Source organism: Apis dorsata, unplaced genomic scaffold (assembly GCF_000469605.1).
Source record: "Apis dorsata unplaced genomic scaffold, Apis dorsata 1.3 scaffold_248, whole genome shotgun sequence".
In the NCBI taxonomy this organism is placed as follows: Eukaryota; Metazoa; Arthropoda; class Insecta; order Hymenoptera; family Apidae; genus Apis; species Apis dorsata.
In genome coordinates this window covers 401,030-415,229 of record NW_006263527.1, presented here as the reverse complement: position 1 = coordinate 415,229, position 14,200 = coordinate 401,030, and the positions used below count along the sequence as shown (strand labels likewise).

Genomic DNA, 14,200 nt, shown 5'->3' with positions numbered 1-14,200 from the left:
CACTCACTCACTCACTCACTCACTCACTCACTCACTCACTCACTCACTCACTCACTCACTCACATACATACACAGACGCGCGCGTCTATATGCGTATATATTCACTCATTTACGTGGGACTATATTCCAAATATTATTTTTTTATGATTTATAAATATATATAAATATTAACATTTTCAATATATCATATTATTCATAATTAGTGGGTATTAAATTTAATGTTAAAATCTTTAAAAAATTCTTTTTAAATATTAAAATTGATTTTAAAATCTTATTATTTAGAAATTAATATTAATTTCTATTAAGTTTAGAAATGAATATTATATATAAATTTATTAACACTAACTGAGATTAATTTGATTATAATTTATAATATTAATAAAACATTGATAATTCTCATGAAATAAATTTTAATTTAGCTTTTAAATATTATTACTGCAATCTGTATCGTATATAATTAGTAATTTTTATATGCTATTGGATTAGTATATTTATAGATATTAAATATATTTATTTTATAATATTACCAGAGAACTACTTCCTAGTTAAGAAATTTATATAAACATTGTTTAATTTATAATAAATATTTTTTTTTGCATTATTTCATATATATTTACTAATATCAAATTTAGAAATTACGTTAATTTTTTTATTACTGACTACTGTTATTTGGTTTATATTATTTTTTATATAATTTGTTTATAATATTAAGTTAAATGATTTTTATTTTATATGGTTTTATTTATATATGATGATAAGTACAATGCTTTAGTTTTTCTTTTCCTAAATTTTTCCTTTTCCTTTTGTTCTTTCTTTTTCCATGCCCAAAAGACATTCTTACAGGTTGAAAGTCCGTTCGTTATAGTTTCTAGTGCAGTACATAACAGTTTGCGGTTTACCGGTATTTCTTAGTTTGTGTTGTGTTCGAGTTGAAAGTTTAAAACGTAAAACAAAAAGTTCGGGGCAAGAAATCTTGAAAATTAACAGTATGTCTTGTAAATGTGAAAAAAGTTCAGTTTAAGTATAAAGTACAAAAGTTATTAGTAAAAAAGTTATCAACGTGATATAAAAAGTATGTTCGACACGGTATGGATTGCTCGCGTTGTGCCTTCAAGAGCAAGTACTGCACAGGCTCTTATTGATACAGGTAAGCCCTGCGATGCTACAGATGCAGATTTTTCAGTGCTACATTTGGTCGGTTCGGCTAAAAAATTCACTTCTCAAGTAAGGGAAATTAACAATTTGTTTAAGCAGTGGTCCCATTTTTTTGTCAAATCATTATTGTACATATTGTAAAAGAATAACTTATTTACAGGTTAGAATAATTCATCATGTCAGACTCTGGTTCAGAAAGTTCCTCTTCGGAGGGTTATGATGGAAGGAGAGATCGTGTTACACCTGCTGACAATGTGGCATCACCAAACTTTTCACATCATTCATCTATGTCTGGACATAAATCTAGAGCAAGTTCCATTTCTTCAAGAGAAAAATCACCTGAATCTGTTTTATCAGAAAGAGACTCAAAATCTCCAAGATATACACCAATATCTCCAAAATCTCAAAGATCTGGATTAGTATCTCCTAGTGAAGTGGGTTCTCCAAGATCAACTCGTAGTTTATCAAAATCGCCACCTACTTCACCAAAATCGTATCATTCAGGAAATAATTCTTTGGATTCCCCAAGAAGTGATCAGAGTTTATCTCATTCTCCTATACAAGATGAAAGATCATGCCCATCTACTCCTCTTGATTCTAAATCTCTACATCTTGATGATACAGAACCTAAACAATTTGAATTGGAAGTAGATGCACAAAGATCTGGAGATAATTCTCTTAAATCATATTCTTATAAAAATAGTGAATCAAGACAAAGTTCACCAAAATCTCCGAGATCTGGACATAGTTCAGCAAAATCATTAATGTCTGGAAGAAGTTCTCCAAAATCAGGTCCAGCATCTCCTATGGATGATCAAGAATCAGAAAAACATTCACCACCTCATTCCCCACCAACAAAAACTTCATTTAATGAATTGGATGGAGAACAAATTTCTGATGGAGATATTGAAGATGAACCTGAATCAATAACTAAATCGAAACCTACACCGATTACACATGGTGAAGATTTATCAGATGTTTCTGATTTAGAAAGTATAGATGGAGTTGATGGTACTGAACATGAATCAATGCTCAAAGAAAACCAACAATGTGAAGAAAAACATTTAATTACTGAAAAAATAGAAAAAGAAGATAAACATGCACCTGTTGGATTAACAGAAGAAAGCGAACAGTTAGATTTTGAAGCTGATGGTCAATGGAAAGACGAACGAGATGAAGGTAAATAATTTATAAATTATTTGAATTCAAATAAAATATAATTTAAAAAATTGTATTTATGTTTAGGTGAAGCAGAAGGACCTATTATTAAAGAAAATAAAGATAAAGATGAAAAAGATGGAAAAGATAAGGATAAAGATAAAATGAAATTAAAAGATAGTGATATAAATGATAAAGAAGAAGGAGAAGAAGATGGAGAAAAAGTAGAATCTGAATTAGAAGAAGGGGAACTTAGCGATGGTGATGATGCTCGACCAGAAGAAACAGAACCAAGACCTGTTTGTCGTTTTTATAACCGAGGTCAATGTACATGGGGAGTTAGTTGTAGATTTTTACATCCAGGTGTAACTGATAAGGGTAATTATACCATGTTTGATATGGTAAGGCCAATGGCATATCCACCACATACAGTGGCTGCTCCACATGAATTTAGACCACATATTGATAGACCAAATATAGTAAGACCATTACCTGGATATGGAGCACCACCACATACACCAAAAATAGAAGATCTTCCTACAGAATCTGCATGGGAACGTGGATTACGACATGCTAAAGAAGTAAGTTTACATTTTGTTTATGTTTGATTTGCTTTTGAGATTTGCTTTATCTTAAAGAAACCATTTATTGTTTTTTCAATACTTATTACGTATAATTATATAAAAAATATTTTATATATAACTTGAGCAATTTTAAAAAATGAATATATTATAATAAAAATTATTTGTGCAAGATATTTTCTTTCTTTTCTTTTTGAGTCATCTTTTTTTAGTCATCAAATATATTTCTTATATAATTTATTTTATTTGATTATAATTTTTTTCTATTATTATAACAATTTAATCATTAATTTAATTTAGAAATGATTTTGGATTTTTAAAAAAAATATTGAAAGCTTAAAATGATATTAGAAAAATTACTTTTTTTACAATGCATATATTCTTTAAAGCTTAATGTTTTTCATATTATCAGAACTAATAAAAATATTTTTAAGCAAAACACTTTTTAAAATAATTATAACATAATTTTTATAAGACATTTTTATAATGAATATTTTTTATTTATCTATTTTCATAGATGATGCGTAAAGCAAATAAACGTAAAGAATCAGATATGGACTTTGAGGAAAAGAAAATGAATTTAAGCTTAGGACAAGATGAATTAGATAGAGAAGCAGGATATTATGTAAGAGCAGCTAGTCCAGAACCACCTGTTGAAAGGTGGCCACCTAGAGAAGCACCTAGAAGAATACCACCACCAAGACTTACACCAGAAAGATATATCGACGATCCTGATCCTTATTATGCACCACCTGCAGCTCCTCCAGAATATTACAGGTAATAATTACAATATTTATTATTCGTCAAATTCATAAATAATAATTAATTCATAAATAAATTCAAAAATAATTTGAAAGTATTTATTATTTCAAATGAAACATTTAAGACAAATAGAAATTTATTTGTTGTTTTCACTTAAATATTTATCATATATTTCACAATATTTTAAAACAAATATTTAAATATTTTTTTTCTTTTAAGGAGAGTACATTATAAAACAGATTCTCGAGTTACTACTGAATATAGAGAACGTATAGATTATCATGCAATACCTCGTGGAACACCTCACTCTGTTTCTCCACCACCACATACTAGAGAAAGAGAAAGAGAAAGAGAGCGCGAACGTGATAGAGAACGAGAATATTATGAAAAATATGAGAAGAAACATAAACGTCCATCAAGGGAGGTTATTGTAGAACGTATTCCTCCAACAAAACCTTGGCGAGAAGAAGAACCACCACCAGAGGAAAGGAGTAGAGGAGACGAATGGGCAGATCCCTGGATGCGCCGGAAGTCTCCAAGTACAGTACGTCGAAATACATCATCTCGACGATCACGAAGACAGTCATACTCTTCAGGCTCTTCATATTCGTCAACAAGGTAATTTTTATTTTTAATTTTAATTAATAATATTACTAAATATTTTACATCGTTAATTGAGAGATTATTTAAATTGTAATCGAATTTTTTAATTTTTTTTTTTTTAATATTTATATGTGAAAAACGTACAAGTGTACTGTATGCTGTTTTTAGTTCTAGCCGTAGCTCGAGCCGCTCTAGCTACAGTTCTTACGACTCCCTATCCAGGTCCCGCTCACCATCCCCTCCCTCTAGAACCCGTGGTGCTGGCAAAGGGAAAGCAGTGGTGACGTCGCCACCTTCTAATCCTCCAACAATCGCAGCTACTGCACCTCAGCGAGGTGCCATGTTAATGAATCCACCTGCTCCTTCTCCTCGTCCACCTAAAGGTTCCATTTCTCCTACAACTGGTACACTTCATCGACGTGCTGGTCTTAATCCACCTGCACCGAGTCCACTTTCTTCTCATCAACGTCATCACGAAAAAGCAAGAGATAAAGCAGCGATAGCAGCAGCTGCAGTAGCAAAAGTTATTAAAAGTCGATCAAGATCGAGGTAAAATATGTAAAAATCATTCATCAACTGAATAAAATATATAGATATTTTAAGATATTAAATTAAAATTGGCAAAACACAATGTTTATATATATATGTAATAATGTACATATTTAATATATATATGTAAAAAAATATATTTTTAGGTCATCGCATAGTAGTTCAGGTTCAGAAAGCAGCGGTAGCAGTAGTGATTCTAGTGAGTCGAGTTATTCCTCTTCTTCCAGTGAAACACGTCGTAGAAAAGGTTCCACTCCACCGGTAACACGAAAAGATTCCAAGGGTATTGATGCTTTGAAGCTTAGTGGTACTAAACAGCAAATCAAGCTTACATTAAAGCCAACAAGCAATACTACAGCTGTAAAAAAAGTTGATCGATCTGCTTTAATGGCTGGAAAAAAAAGAGGCTTAGAATCGCCACCATTAATTGACAGTAAAGCGAGTGTTGCTGCAGCTGCAGCCAAAGCTGCAAAAAAAGCAAGTTCACGACGAGAAGAATTATTAAAACAACTTAAAGCAGTAGAAGATGCAATTGCGCGTAAGCGATCAAAAGTTTAATAATACAACATATATTAATTATTTTAGAAATATGTATGTATACACAAACGCAAACACAAATATTTCCTACATATAATTAGCTGCTATAAAGTAGCATGAGATAAAAAAGATATTTCATATTAGGATAAAAACATTTCTAATTTCACAAATTTTTCTAATCACAATATTAATATTTAACTTCTGAACTTCTTTTTTTCGCTAATATGTAAACACAAATCGAACAAATATAATACTATATTACTATAGTTTCTTCGTTATTGAAGATTGAAAACTATTCGTGTTTTGTTACGCATGTACACATACATCTGTATGTGAATGTAAAAACTTCGAATCATACATTTTCTTTAAAAATTAAATGATCATAGTAATTTGTAGAAGTAAGATAAAAATAAATAACAAAACGATGTCTTAAAACTGCCAAATACACGTAAATAAAACGTGTAATTTATTTATATATGAAAAAAAATTCTGTTGAAATATACAACCAAATATCTACAAACATAAGAAATTTAACATTTTTAAATAGATACAAACAAATTTGATAATATTCAACGACAATAAAATGTCGCGCCAGTATAAGTATTTTACATTATCTTTTTTTTTATCTTGGACAATTTATTTTGAACAAATTAAATTCATTATTACAACATTAGCATTACTAGTTTATTCAAACCGTTAAGAAATAATTCATTAATTTTAATATTTTTATCTAAGGAAAAAAAAATATTATTAAAGAGTGTGTATATTTTATATAACTATTTTTATGTTACATGTGTAATTATAAAAATCACATAAATTTTTCATTATAAAAGGTAGAATATATAATATGGTTAAATAATTTTACTACATATAAATAAATTTAGTGGATAAATTTAGAAAAGTTTGTTAAAAAAATATTTTATTTCATATAAGTTCTAATAGAATAAAACTTTCTGCAAAATAATATATATACATAACAGTAATAAAATAAAATTTGGGAAAAATAATAAAGAAAAAATTTTTATTACAAATATTTTATCGACTAATGGAACAAATATTTTGTTAACAATAATTTATTAAGTTATAAATTACAAAACAAGATTACAAAATGTGCATAATAGTAATTATATACACATACATACTAATTAATTGAACAGTCCATAAAGAGATAGAACAATTATTTTGTTTGATATTTTATATATAAATTAACAATAAATTACACAATGAATAATATATACTTATTTAGATTTCGATTAAGAGAAAAAAAATATAGTTTTCATTCAATAAAATTATTCAATAACAAATACAATTTATCTAAAGTTCAAAGTATTTATATTAAAATGCTGCATATATGATATATAAAATATTATTTTATTAGCACTGCATTTCATTTTTATTGATTTTTACTGCTGCATGAATTAAAAGAATAATTATAGAATTATTTTAAATAATTTAAATTAATTAAATTTAAATTATTTAAATAATTTTAAATAAATATAATTATCTCAGGATATTACATTTTTATATTTAATATATATACATGTAAAAAAATTACGTAAGTATTAGAATTATTGATCAATCCTATTATCAAATATGAAAACTAAAATTTTATTATGTTCTCAGAACAGTTATTTCGGAATCTGATTGCCTGTTAATACCGCTATCGATATTTTCCTGACTCGTACGAATAGGAAGTCCCATAAATCTATTAGTACCATTTAATGTACTACGTCTCGATCTGATTAAATTATTGTCATGGGTTTTTACCTCATTATATTTGAATAAACCATCGCCAGGTGCAGGCAATGTACTTTTTGAAGATTTATACCACCATTGATACGTAATGTACCATGTTAAAACGGCGGCTACACCTCCAAGAAATTTTTCTATCATAATATGATAATAAAGCATTGTAGATATTAACATAGTATCCCAAAGTAATTGTTGCAACGTCATTGCAACAAAAAGACCTCTTAAATAGGGCGTAAGTGCTTTATGTGCTTTTTTTAAAAATTCCAAATCAGAATTCGAAAGATTTCGAAGCGGTCCAGTATTAGGTTCATTTGGGGTAATTCGCGAATGTTCTTCGCGCATAATTAAATCCTTTATACCCTCCCATCCAACCAATGAAGAACCTTCTTCTGCTAGAATTAAGCTTGAATACATAAGAATAAATGTATGTCCAGATATATCAAAACCACTCCAAAATTTACCAGATTGAAGACATTTTGCTTTTGTTTGTAATTGTATATCTTTTGTACTAAGACATCGACCATAATTGGTTTCAATATAATTAAATAATTTTATCCATAATATCCACGCAATTGTAGCTAATCCCAATCTAGCAAGATGTTTTAATAGAATTGATCTACGACCACAGCCAATTGTATGTGCAGTTAATGCGACCCATGGAACAGTTACGCTCAGTAACCAACCCCATCCCCACTTCACAAAATATTGATTAAGAGCGTTATCTGAACGTGAAAAATAAGTTCTTGGCATAGCGATAAAATCTGCTATTAGTGATACTACAAATATCGCACCACAATATATAGTAACTTTGAGCCTTGTATCAAAGAGTAGAGATTTTTTACAAACATGTAAAAACATCGTTAAAAGTATGAGACCTATAGAGCTTGGAGCAGCTGTTGGTCGAGTTCCGCCTCTGTCTTCTTGACTTGAATTTGGACGAAAATTTAGACGACTCGACCTTAAATTATTAGCCGATGATCCGAACATCGCGGAGCTACCGGACGATGAATGCATGCCTCTTCGTTTTCCTGTAGCCATCGTATTATCAATTTGGGGGTTATCATACGTACGTTATTAATATTTAAAAGTTACGTTATATTGCTGCATGGTAAATTAATTCCTTTTACACAGTGAAGGTTAGCTTTTAGTTTTGTATCCGTTTCTTTTACATGCAGCTGAAACTCTTGTATGTATGAATTAACTAATTTAGATATTATCAATAGATATAAGATAATACCCGTTATTGAAAATAGTATTACATACACTGTATGCTTTGATTACATCGACTTGCTCTGTCATCCAATAGCTTTTCTCTCATACTATCATAAAAAAACTACAATATTGCTCCATTAAGTCTACACTTAGACCTCTTTCACATGACAATATAAATATTATCATATTCATTTATAGGTATTGATAATATATATTTAATTATAAATTCAATGTTTAGTTAGCAATTGTCTCATTGAATTTTTATATACCATCATTATTCATATCATATTGCATTATCATATAATATTGATATTAACATTGTCATGTGAAAGAAGCTTAAAGAAGATTCAAAACTTTAAATGGTGAGAAAAAAGTGAAAATGGATCATATAAATTTAAGCGAACAGATTTTAAATAAATTTAACTAAACATTATTAGAATAAACCTTATTTAAACAATGTTATTAATATCTAATGAATTTTTTTTGTTTCTCAAAAATAACCTCGAAAGCATACAGATCTAAGATTAGAATTTTTTTATTATTTTAGTATCATTCGCAATAATAATATTGATTTGGTTCAGAATAAAATTGCAATATTAAAAAATTTAAAATAATACAAACTTTAATTATTTTTTTTTATTTTAAATATTTTATTATTACACAAAATATTTTTAAAAATCAAAAATTCTCATCAATTTATCGATTACAATATTATTTCATAAATTAGTTTCGTGATAAAAATTAAGATATTGTAGATTTTTAAAAAATAAAATCATATTTTTTATAAAAATATTTGAATTGTTTTTTGAAATAATATTTATAACATAAATTTTTTTCAAATATTTAAAAAATATTTATATACAAAATAATAAAATAAATTGCAAAATAAGTATATTTTGCATACATGTTAAATCTTAAACTATAAAATAATCTATAAATTAATATTTTATTTATAATTTTTTAATTAAAATTATATTTATATTTGATAACAGTTTTTATTAGTAAGAGTTTTATTTATAACGGTTAACTATTTTGAAGATTACAAATAGCAAAAAATAAATTCAACAAATATAGCGATAGCGTTATTTTTTAATAGAATATTTTAAAATTCATTCCTATGTTCTTGTTACTTTTATTTTTTTAAATTCTATTTTAGAATAATATTTTACATTAAACGATTTATGTCATATATCAATATATTATATCTTACAAAGTAATTTTTTTAAAGATATACTGTAAAACCAATGATGTGATATTTATATGTTACATTAAACATTAAAATTCATTATAATTTTGAAAGACAAATAATGAAAACTATTTATTTCTTATGTTGATTACGCGCCAAGAATAAATATAGATAGAACAAATAATTAAAAAAGGACAGAAATAATATAAAAATTGAAGAATCATTTCTTCAATCAGAAAAATCAAAATAAATGAAACTAATATAAGTAAAGAAAGCAAATAAAAGAAAAAAAATAAAAATAGATGATTTAGCACTATCTCTTAGATACAAAGAACATTTCTCCAAAAGTAAAATAAAGAATAGAATAATAATAGAATAAGAATTAAAATTCTACGCCATCTCTCGAGTAGAAACATAATTTGAAAAATCTATCTTTTTTTTTCTATTTTTTATCTTTTTATCTTTTTATTTTATTGTTTTTAGTATATTTCCATGAAGTATAAAAATGATAATGATATAATGATAATGAATAATATATGAATATATAACTATATTGATATCGTCAAATAAAGTAAACGTAATAAATCGAAATAGGTTTTATATAAAATTTATTTATATTTTTGAAATAGTTTATTATAATGTTACGCTCTTCAGTAAATCGAACTATGCAACAAATTAATCGCAATTTATCAGAAATAAAATGTAAACGGCTAGAAGGAAAAGTAGCAATTGTTACAGCATCAACACAAGGGTAATTTACTTATAGAAATTATACATTCAATTTTTTTTATTATATAGAATAAAATTTATTCCATAATTATATTATTTAATAAAATGTAATTTATTATAGCATTGGTTTTGCAATAGCAAAACGTTTAGCTGAAGAAGGTGCTAAAGTAATGATTAGTAGCCGTAATGAAAAAAATGTACAAAATGCTTTAAAGGAACTTAAGTCTAAAAATTTAAATGTCTGTGGTATAACATGTCATGTTGGCAAAAATGAAGATAGAAAATCTCTGCTTGAAAAAGTAAATTTTTTATTTATTTTATTTTATAAATAATGAATTTATAATATATTTTTTTTATAAGAACAATTTAATAATGTAAATAGACTATACAAGAATTTCATGGCTTGGATATTCTAGTACTAAATGCAGGCATAAATCCAAGTTTTTCTACTTTTTTTGAAACTTCAGAATCAGTATGGGATAAAATTTTTGATATTAATGTTAAAAGTACATTTCTTCTATTAAGAGATTCCTTATCATTTTTAAGAAAGAGCAAATCAGCATCAGTAATACTTTTATCTTCAATAGTAGGATATTTACCACTTGATGTAAGTAATTATATTTAAAAAAAATGTTTCTTATTTTGCATAATGTAAAATAATCTCTATATGTAATTTCACAAATAATTTATTTATTTATTAATTTTTTTTTAAATATGAAAATTGATATTAAAGATGTTAGGTGTATATTCTATCAGCAAAACATCAATATTAGGAATTAATCAAGTAGCTGCTAATGTTCTTGCACCTGAAGGAATTCGTGTTAATTGCATAGCACCTGGTATTATAAAAACTAAATTTTCACAAATAGTATGTATGTTTATAATTTTTTCTAAGTTTATTATTTAATAACATTAATATAATATATGTATTTCATAGCTTTATGAAAATGAGACAGGAGAAATGATGTTATCAAAAATACCAATGAATAAATTTGGAAAATCAGATAATATAGCAAGTGTTGCTGCATTTTTAGCAAGTGATGATGCTTCATATATTACTGGTGAAACTATTGTTGCTGCTGGTGGAATGCGAAGTAGACTTTAAATGTATTTTATATGAAATTTTTACATATTATTTACATGTTATTAAAAATTACATTACATATTATTAAAAATTATATTATTTTTTAATAAATGAATATAAAATATAAAAATATAAAATAAGTTTATATTAAATATTACAAATATTTTTGAAAATTTTGCAATTGAAATATGAAAATATTATTTCTTTTTAAAATGTTTACATATATTTTAAAAATATATATTTATATTTTTAGAAATATAAATCATAATGATATTATAATTTAACAATATATTTTTAAATTTAACATTTTAATTATATATGTATTTAAAATTTGTAATAATAAAGAATGATTATGCAATAAAAAATATTATAATTATAGTATATGTATATATATATATGTACATATATATACACTATGTAATTATTATTTATTATGTATATAATCAGAATTCTATTTATGTTTTATGTTTTTTATAATGATAATGGTAATGCAAATATAGTCAAAATACAATACAGTTAAAATATGAATCATGAAGCTAATGGTTTTTTTTTTTTTTGGATTAATAGGATGAATTGTGAATGGAATCATGATAGCAATTGTAACTTGTGAAATATAATTCTTAATAGATTATTAAAATCGAAATTATGTTTATATTTTATTTGTTAAATATTATCAGAAAATAAAAAAAATATTATTCATGTTTGATTCGGTAAAATTTTATTTATTAGTTTATTTAATCTTATTATTCAGAAATGCACAAAATAATATTTTTTATAAAATATTTATTATTCACAGCTAACAACAAAAATATTTGCACATTTAAAATAGATCAATCATAATACGAATTTTTAAATATATGAAATGATTAGTTTTTTAGAACAAAGTTTCTTATTTTTAAAACTGATAAAAAAAATTTTATTATAAAATAAACAATTATAGATTTTTCATATTTTATTATAATCTTAGCTGTCTTTAACATTGCAATTTTTTCTTAATTATTTCATTAAAATTATTTTATTTTTTAAAAAAATTTATTTAATATTAATGTTAATAATATAATACATAATACATTTTACATTTCTTTTTATAATTTTATTTATTAAAAATTTATAATTTTTTATAAATTATTTAAGTTAATTCTCCACAAGCTGTTACAATAACTTTTTGAATAGGGATGCCTGATTTTGTTCCACATTTTTCTATTTTTTTTAAAACATCCAAACCACTAAGAACATGACCAAATACTACATGTTTTCCATCTAACCAATCTGTACGTGCTGTACATATGAAAAATTGTGATCCATTTGTATTTGGACCAGAATTTGCCATTGACAATGTACCAGGTCCTGTATGTTTCAATTCAAAATTTTCATCATCAAATTTATTTCCATAAATTGATTTTCCTCCTGTGCCATTATGATTTGTAAAATCTCCTCCTTGACACATCTATATTTTTATAAGGAACTTATTTATCTGTTATAATATATATATTTTATATATGATATCATACAAAAAGTAATCTTATAAGTTTTTTTTAAAAAAAGGATACAAATTCTGGGATAATTCTATGAAAAATACTTCCTTGATAACCATATCCTTTTTCATGAGTGCAAAGAGCACGAAAATTTTCAGCAGTTTTTGGTACAATATCAGCTCTTAGCATCATAATAATCCTACCTAATTCTTGTTTTCCAATACTAATATCAAAATATACTTGAGGATTTTGTTTTCCTTTTTTAGGTTGTATCATATCATTTGATTTTGTATTATCATCATTTTTAAGTGTTTCACCTGCATGTTCTTGTAACCATACATCATCAGCCCAAACAGGTTTCGATGAACCTTCCTTTATTTTCTGTGGTTTTGCAATATTTACTCTGATTGTTCGTCCAAACAACTCAGAATCATTCTGTTTATCCAAGATAAAGTTTAATAAATTTAAAAATAGATAAAATTGTGTGAAAATAATTAATATTTAAATGACTAGATAAATAAAATTAACTTTCAATTTATATTCATATATATTTTATAATAACAATTTTTTTATTTTATAAAAATAAAAAATTATAGAATATATTTATATTTTTTTTATAATTATTATTGTAAAGTAAATATTTTGCAAAAATTTTATAAAAATAAAATATTATATATAAAATATGAATAATATATTTAAATAAAAAGAATAAATGACAATTCATTATTATAAAACTATATTAAATAACTCACACAGATAATGTTGTTTTATATATATACCATATTATCAATTGCTGCTGCTGCATCTTCTGCACTTTCAAATTCAATAAAAGCAAATCCTCTATGTTTTTCTGATTCATAATCTAATGGTATTTGTACATCAACAATTTCTCCAAAAGGTATAAATGCTGCATGTAATACTTTTTCATCGACTTCTTCAGCTAAACCTCCTAAATAATAATAATAAAAAATATTATTAATTAAAATTAGGTTATATCTTATTTAAAATTAAAATTAACGATAATAGTTTTTTACTTACCTACATAAATTGTTCTCTTTGTATTTGTACTCATAATATATAAAATGCTTATATATTTTTTGTTTTGCTGAATGTGTTTATTGTAATAAACAATTAAATCCGATAACAATTTTATTGACTGAAAGACGCCGACGCGCCGGGTACACATACTACTATATGTTAAAAAATAAACTGAATATATAAGCAAGTACTTATACATACATATAACATACTAGCTTTAATCAGAATAAAGTAGTGGTGAGTTATATAAGTAAGTCAGTAACGACAAAATTGATAGAATGAATTGATATCATTATTTAAAAGTTTAATTATTTGTAAAAGAACGTTACATCAAAGATATTAGATATATAAATTGTCTTTCTATTATATCCATTTTATT

At 25.3% G+C, this 14,200-nt stretch overlaps 4 protein-coding genes across 11 annotated transcripts in view; 2 read left to right on the top strand and 2 right to left on the bottom strand.

Moving 5' to 3' along the window:
* The window catches only part of LOC102679788 (zinc finger CCCH domain-containing protein 18-like), a 7,091-nt gene extending 1,226 nt beyond the window's left edge, over positions 1–5,865 (top strand). Inside the window, exons 2-8 of one of the 4 annotated variants that reach the window (XM_006616022.2) lie at positions 866–1,147; positions 1,316–2,334; positions 2,401–2,894; positions 3,412–3,671; positions 3,876–4,274; positions 4,428–4,808; positions 4,955–5,865. In XM_006616022.2, the coding sequence (XP_006616085.1) occupies positions 1,332–2,334; positions 2,401–2,894; positions 3,412–3,671; positions 3,876–4,274; positions 4,428–4,808; positions 4,955–5,366 (2,949 nt within the window). In that variant the 5' untranslated portion in view covers positions 866–1,147; positions 1,316–1,331 and the 3' untranslated portion in view covers positions 5,367–5,865. Of the gene's footprint in view, positions 1–843; positions 1,148–1,172; positions 1,225–1,315; positions 2,335–2,400; positions 2,895–3,411; positions 3,672–3,875; positions 4,275–4,427; positions 4,809–4,954 lie in introns of those variants that run through there. The other 3 variants (XM_006616021.2, XM_006616024.2, XM_006616023.2) reach the window with 3 other exon arrangements.
* Positions 5,866–6,850: 985 nt separating this feature from the next.
* LOC102679063 (fat storage-inducing transmembrane protein) lies at positions 6,851–8,480 on the bottom strand. Of its 2 annotated transcripts, XM_031510631.1 has the most exons (2): positions 8,190–8,480; positions 6,851–8,125 (listed from the first exon to the last, which is right to left on the bottom strand). In XM_031510631.1, the coding sequence occupies exon 2, from the start codon at positions 8,109–8,111 to the stop codon at positions 6,957–6,959; it is 1,155 nt and encodes a 384-aa protein (XP_031366491.1). In that variant the 5' UTR covers positions 8,112–8,125; positions 8,190–8,480; the 3' UTR covers positions 6,851–6,956. The 2 variants fall into 2 exon arrangements, with proteins under 2 accessions (XP_031366491.1, XP_006616078.1); XM_006616015.2 differs by having other exon boundaries at positions 6,851–8,479.
* Positions 8,481–9,980: 1,500 nt separating this feature from the next.
* On the top strand, positions 9,981–11,359 carry LOC102679201 (tropinone reductase-like 3). The gene is made up of 5 exons (XM_006616016.1): positions 9,981–10,246; positions 10,346–10,523; positions 10,607–10,831; positions 10,958–11,092; positions 11,162–11,359. Exons 1-5 carry the CDS (start codon positions 10,134–10,136, stop codon positions 11,327–11,329), a joined length of 819 nt encoding a protein of 272 aa, XP_006616079.1. The 5' UTR covers positions 9,981–10,133; the 3' UTR covers positions 11,330–11,359.
* A 1,023-nt stretch (positions 11,360–12,382) lies between these two features.
* LOC102679416 (peptidyl-prolyl cis-trans isomerase E-like) overlaps positions 12,383–14,200 on the bottom strand; it is a 100,104-nt gene continuing 98,286 nt past the window's right edge. Inside the window, exons 2-5 of one of the 4 annotated variants that reach the window (XM_031510635.1) lie at positions 13,822–13,980; positions 13,563–13,732; positions 12,859–13,218; positions 12,383–12,755 (exon numbers count right to left, since the gene is read on the bottom strand). In XM_031510635.1, coding sequence (XP_031366495.1) covers positions 12,438–12,755; positions 12,859–13,218; positions 13,563–13,732; positions 13,822–13,969 — 996 coding nt within the window. In that variant the 5' untranslated portion in view covers positions 13,970–13,980 and the 3' untranslated portion in view covers positions 12,383–12,437. Of the gene's footprint in view, positions 12,756–12,858; positions 13,219–13,535; positions 13,733–13,821; positions 14,165–14,200 lie in introns of those variants that run through there. The other 3 variants (XM_006616018.2, XM_031510637.1, XM_031510636.1) reach the window with 3 other exon arrangements.